Source organism: Galeopterus variegatus, unplaced genomic scaffold (genome assembly GCF_000696425.1).
Source record: "Galeopterus variegatus unplaced genomic scaffold, G_variegatus-3.0.2 Scaffold3280, whole genome shotgun sequence".
In the NCBI taxonomy this organism is placed as follows: domain Eukaryota; kingdom Metazoa; phylum Chordata; class Mammalia; order Dermoptera; family Cynocephalidae; genus Galeopterus; species Galeopterus variegatus.
The window spans coordinates 38,223-44,544 of NW_007729391.1; the positions used below are offsets into that span (position 1 = coordinate 38,223).

Genomic DNA, 6,322 nt, shown 5'->3' on the forward strand with positions numbered 1-6,322 from the left:
CTCCCGCACCTCGCTCAGCCAGTGAGTGGGAGCCGGTCTGTATGTGGGATCCGAACCCTCGGCGGCAGCGCAGCCGCGCTTCACAAGCGGCGCACTATCCAGTGCGCCACCGGGCCGGCCCTTTTTTTTTTTTTTTTAATGGTCAGGATTCACAGCGCCAAAACGGTTAGTAGATTCTGTGAAATCCTGCTCTGCTGAAGCTGTCCTGATTTTTTGCTAGAATTTTATCATGAATATCTTTCTCAAAATTATTGCAGACTACAGCTCTGTCCTTCCCTGTAGTTTATTGACTTTTGTAGTTAGTCCAAAATTTTACAGAGAGCTTTAAGAATGTAAAAATATGAAAACTTCTTGTAAAAGCGTTTTGCATTTACAGATTAAACTGATGGGTGAAGTTGCAAGTTAGATTTTATTTAAAAGTTGTAACTGATAAAGTAATTCAACTCTAATAAGAAAGTGATGAAGGGAAAGAAAGTATAGAAAATGGTCTTTTTAATAGACTTTTAAATATCTAAAGGTCCTCAAGCATACTCGTATGTGTATTGGAGCACTTGAAACTGTTGTTGTGTTTCCCCCCTTTCCTTCATAGATGGAAGAAATGCCCTCAGAATCGGAGAAACTTTACTCATTTTATGATCTGGAGTCAAGTAAGTGATTGTCTATCAGCATCTTTAAAAAAAGCTCCTATTATGTGAGAGAAACCTAATAAAACTTTTCGTTTTTATATACAATGGATGCATTAGTTTATTTAATCTATTATAGGTTAGCTTTGGCCATATAGGACTTTGTAAAGGGCTGTAAAGATGCCCAGGGTAGGCAGTCCAGCTGACAAAATAATTTTTCTCCTGTTTCTCCCTCTTTCTTTCCCTTCTTCCCTCTCTTGGTTTCCTTTCTTGGTTTCTTTCTGATTTCAGGGGAGAGTGATGTGTAGTGAATAGACAGGTTCCAGGGAGCTTTTATGGTCACTGGTCCTGTTGATGTTTAAGTAGAAGGTATGGATGACTTAGACTCCAGGAGAGTATTTGAGGCTATTCTCCTAACTACCAGCTACTTGGGGTGACTGGAAGCCTTTCCAGATTTGACTGTTAGTCAGATCTAGGGCTTGTTTTGCTTTTGTATTGGCACAGATTCTCTTTATTGAGGTAAAAAATGACTTCGACCGCAAACTAGCCAGAGCTCCTAGAGTAAATTTGCTACACAGTTTAATATTTCTGGATGGAGACAAATAAGGTGATCTAATACAGATTTATGGTTATGGGGTCCTAAGTACCAGTGGTAGTAAAATATTATTCAAGAAATCATTGGATTAATTATTCTGTTGAACAAATAATTTAAAGGAAATATGTAGACCTGACATGAACAACAGAGTTATGCTGTAGTTCAACTTGATGTATCTTTTCAAGTGTTCTTTTTTTTTTTTTTTTTTTCCCTTTTTTGTCTTTTTTACTGACCGGTAACGGGATTGCAACCCTCAGTGTCGCGCCCGTACCGGGACCGGCAACGGGATCTCAACCCTCAGTGTTGCACCCACACCGCGCTCAGCCAGTGAGCGGGAACCGGTCTCCACATGGGATCCGAACCCTCGGTGGGAGCGCCGCCGCGCTCCCAAGCGGCGCACTCTCCAGTGCGCCACCAGGCCGGCCCTCAAGTTTTAATAGAGACTAATTTGTCACTTTTTTCTTGTTATATCACTGCTAGGCAATTAACATCTCTTAGAGTGAGTTTTACTATTAACATTAGCCCTGCACAAACAGCAGTGTCATACACACCGCCTTAAGTGAAATGCTCTCAATATTCTTAATTCACTCTTAGCCTTAATACCCCATTTGTGGTATAATTTAAACTGATTGTTAAGGGGGGTAATATTGGCTTTGGAACTATCTCCTTCTGTTTGGGCTGAATAGCACCATATCTTGTTTATTTAACCTGGACATAACGTGAAGCTGAGATTTTTTTGGTTGACTCATGTTTTCTTCATGATGTCTTTTCCGTATGAAAAATTTCACCTATTTGAACTATATCTGAACTTTTTCGTTCTTATTTTCTCTTTTTTTGCCTTTGAGAGGATGCTGCTTATGAGTTAGTCATCAAATTATTTCATGGACAAGTCTGCTAAAATTCACTGGCTTAATAAGAATTTATGATGGTTTGAATGTAGGTACAGAATGATGTGAAAATCTAGTAACGTGCAACCATACAGATTTTGGTTTTAATACTTTTTTATCTGTATGTGCATTTATTTTTTTGATAGGTGTTTGATGTCTTACATTGTAGATAAAGTTTAATTTAATTTGATAATGTATGTATTACGATGGTAGTTGTCAAAAAATAAAAGATGGCAGAATTTAATTGATAATGTATGTACTATAACTGTAGTTGTCAAAAAATAAAAAGATGTATTTGTTCTCTGTCAGAATGGAGTGAAAGGCAGGAAATATCTGGTTTAATAGCCAGCACTGAAGAGCTGAAAATTATCCAATAAAAGTTCACTTTGTGATTGTGCTATTTATTTTCTCTTTAAAAAAGATATTAACAAACTGACTGAAGATAAGAAAGAAGGCCTCAGGCAACTTGCCATGACATTTCAACATTTCATGCGAGAAGAAATACAGGATACTTCTCAGCTACCATCTTCCTTTGATATTTTTGAAGCCTTTGCAAAAGTAAGTGTTAAGTTTTGTATCTTTAGTAATGCTGTAAACTAATCCTTTATTCTTTATTTTATTGCTGGTTGCAAAAAAGTCTAGAACCTTGATGGGAAATCCCACGACTCTTAATGCCTTATTTCACTCCCCTACCTTAATGAGTAGAGAACGAATGTATTGTGTATATTGGAAAGGGTATTACTTTTTCTGGTCTATCAGTGTTCTTACTATGGCCTGAGTATGTTCATTGTCAACTCTCAAAGCATAGTCTTGGAAGAAAGAGTATGCTTTCTTTTCTCAAAAGAAAACAGCATATCTGATTACTTCTCAATAAGGGATTTAGGTTTGCTATTGCATTCACTGAGTTTTGTGGTGGTAGTTTTAGGATAGAGTCTATCTGTGAAGTGAAAAATTCATTGGAATTCATCTGTGATTAAGTGAATTCTAAGGTATATGAAAGCATAACCATTTCTGATTTAAAAATAACTACCTAAAAATCTGTTTAAATGTTTCAGGTTATTAAAATGTCAGATTATGGATAGAAAGCAGGTTTAATGTAATATTTCATTTGTGGCCTGTTGGTAATAGCTACCTGAAGTGTCCTTTTTGAAAATAATTCTGCAGGTTTGTCTTGGCTGGGGGAGGAAGAGCGCAGTGCTTGAGTCTTGTTATCTACCCTGGGATACATTCGACGGGGCAGGTGCACTCCCCTCAGTGCTGTGGATCTACTATCCCTGCTCTCTCATATTGTGTGTTTGGGTTTCTTTAATATTGATCACATTTGAATATCAAGTAAAATTTTACATTTGGAAGTGATTTTGCCATTTATTTTGTAATTCATAAGCATACATTTATTTATTTAAAAAAGATGACCAGTAAGGGGATCTCAGCCCTTGGCTTGGTGTTGTCAGCACCACGCTCAGCCAGTGAGCAAACCGGCCATCCCTATATGGGATCCGAACCCATGGCCTTGGTGTTATCAGCACCGCACTCTCCCGAGTGAGCCACGGGCTGGCCCTCGTAAGCAAACATTTAATAACATAATTATCCCTTGAATATTTTAAGATACGTTTTTTAATCACCTATTTTCTAAGAATTTAAATGTGATTAGTTTGATTGCTAGAGGTTTATCCTAGTTTTTCCCAAATGTATTTTTATTCTTTTAGGTATGTTTTTATGATTGTCTGCTAATATGATCTTAACATTATATTCTGGTTTGTGTACAATTTAAAATTTACTTCAAAATATAGTGGTTACTTGTAATGCATTTGAGAAGTTTCTCATATGTTCATTTCATATGCTTCTGAAAATTATAACCTATAGTAGTACCATGTGTATAATGCACATAGCCTCTCTTGATGTTAAACACTGTAAAAACTAACGCCTACTGAAAAATAAACATACCTTCTGCTGACTGTTACTTCATTCTTAGTGTGGCTGTCCACTGATGATTATTTCTATTGTTGGAACTTTTGTAATTCATAAGCATACATTTATTTATTTAAAAAAGATGACCAGTAAGGGGATCTCAGCCCTTGGCTTGGTGTTGTCAGCACCACGCTCAGCCAGTGAGCAAACCGGCCATCCCTATATGGGATCCGAACCCATGGCCTTGGTGTTATCAGCACCGCACTCTCCCGAGTGAGCCACGGGCTGGCCCTCGTAAGCAAACATTTAATAACATAATTATCCCTTGAATATTTTAAGATACGTTTTTTAATCACCTATTTTCTAAGAATTTAAATGTGATTAGTTTGATTGCTAGAGGTTTATCCTAGTTTTTCCCAAATGTATTTTTATTCTTTTAGGTATGTTTTTATGATTGTCTGCTAATATGATCTTAACATTATATTCTGGTTTGTGTACAATTTAAAATTTACTTCAAAATATAGTGGTTACTTGTAATGCATTTGAGAAGTTTCTCATATGTTCATTTCATATGCTTCTGAAAATTATAACCTATAGTAGTACCATGTGTATAATGCACATAGCCTCTCTTGATGTTAAACACTGTAAAAACTAACACCTACTGAAAAATAAACATACCTTCTGCTGACTGTTACTTCATTCTTAGTGTGGCTGTCCACTGATGATTATTTCTATTGTTGGAAGATGTTCAAGTTCTAATTACTGTTGTTATTAATATTCATGGAAAATATTTTAAAATACTTTCCATTGCTAAACGTAAAATGTGAATTACTACCTTATTTCTCATTTCTTTTTAAATAATTTAAATCTCATGTATCTTATAATGGCAGTTTATATTTTGAACACTCTAGAGTTTCTGGTGGAGAAATAGTGTGTCTCTCCTGTTGGACCAGATTAGTGCCAAATTTGCTTCTGCTGCTTAAGTCTGGGTTTTACTTGAAAAACTTCCCGTGTTATTCCAAAGACATTACATGTTGCCATTTTCTACATTGTATTCCCAAGTGTTCCTCCTTTTTACCCACCTCTTAGCACCAGTATTAGTCTCCTGTTCCCCACCCCCACGTGAACACATACACAAACAGCAATTGGGGTTTAGATTGTAGGAGTCTGCTGTATAAATATATCCTGTCCACTTACAAATTTGGTGCCTGGCTGTAAAAATTAAGTAACATGAGATGTAAGAAGGAGCAATTTTTCTAGGGGTGTGTGTCAAGGAGGATCTCACATTGGAAGTAGAAATTGACATGAGCGTCAGAAGAGAGGATGGCTTTGGGAAAGTTAGTACACACAATTGTCCAGAAATGCTGGTGCGGAGTGAAGGGGTACTGACTCCTCAAACCCCCTGAGCTGGAGAAGGTTTGAAAAGGGTTACCTGTGGAATACACGTTTCAGCTTTATTTAGTAATTACTATGAGGGTTTGAATAAAAGCTTGGTGTTTAAAACGTTTTGCACCAGGTGGTAACAGGAAATGAAGGAGGTTAGTGGTGCCTCCAGAATTTCTGTAGAGGAGGGGCTGGCCAGGGAGGATCTGGCAGATGGGGAAGGTGGAGCTAGTTACTTGCAGCTTTCTTTGCGTAGTAGTTGTTTTGTTTTGTTTTTTAAAACTGAGATCGTATGTCGCTTGGAGGTGTGTGGCTGAATGGAAATAGAAGTATAAGGTGTGAGGAATGGAAGGTGGTGAATGGTGCTGACAGCAATGAAGGTGGCCAAAGCATGGATGTGCACTGGAGATGTTTGTGAGTGAGGGCACAGCAGATGTGATTATTTATATGCTTGTGAAAAATAAGGGCCCGGTTTATTCTGCTGGCTCTTTTTCCCCATTGTTTAGAGAAGAGAAAATGAATGTCTCCATCTCTGCCAGCCTTTGCTCCTTCCCACCCCACGCTTTAGTTGCTTCCACTTTCATCTTCAAAATACCCGGTTTGGTTTTGAAATGGATTTATTTTGGCATGACAACTACTACATTCTGTCTGCTGATTGGGTCTTAAACAGTTGCTGCAAATGTAGAAAATGTGTTTACTACTGATCAGAAATATCAACTTTAATTGGTCAGAAAATTGCAGTTAGAAAGAGGACAATTTAAATTGGAGGCCAAATAGTATGTTGGTTAAGTCGCTTTCTCCAGACAAGTAGATGAACTTCTCTCAGTCTCTATGTCCTCATCTGTAAGTGGGAATACTGATATGATCTACTTCCTAGATAAAAGCGAGGATTACCTATAAGGTGCTTAGTAGAATGTCGGACACGT

General features: G+C 37.5%; 1 protein-coding gene across 1 annotated transcript in view; it reads left to right on the plus strand.

The window, feature by feature from the left end:
* Positions 1-3,507, plus strand: part of LOC103600260 (histone-lysine N-methyltransferase SMYD3-like) — a gene marked incomplete at its 5' end in the record, with an annotated part of 21,287 nt that extends 17,780 nt beyond the window's left edge. The window contains 3 exons of the mRNA XM_008584500.1: positions 590-647; positions 2,527-2,663; positions 3,270-3,507. Of these exons, the coding sequence (XP_008582722.1) occupies positions 590-647; positions 2,527-2,663; positions 3,270-3,461 (387 nt within the window). The remainder of the gene's footprint in view (positions 1-589; positions 648-2,526; positions 2,664-3,269) is intronic.
* Positions 3,508-6,322: the final 2,815 nt, after the last annotated feature.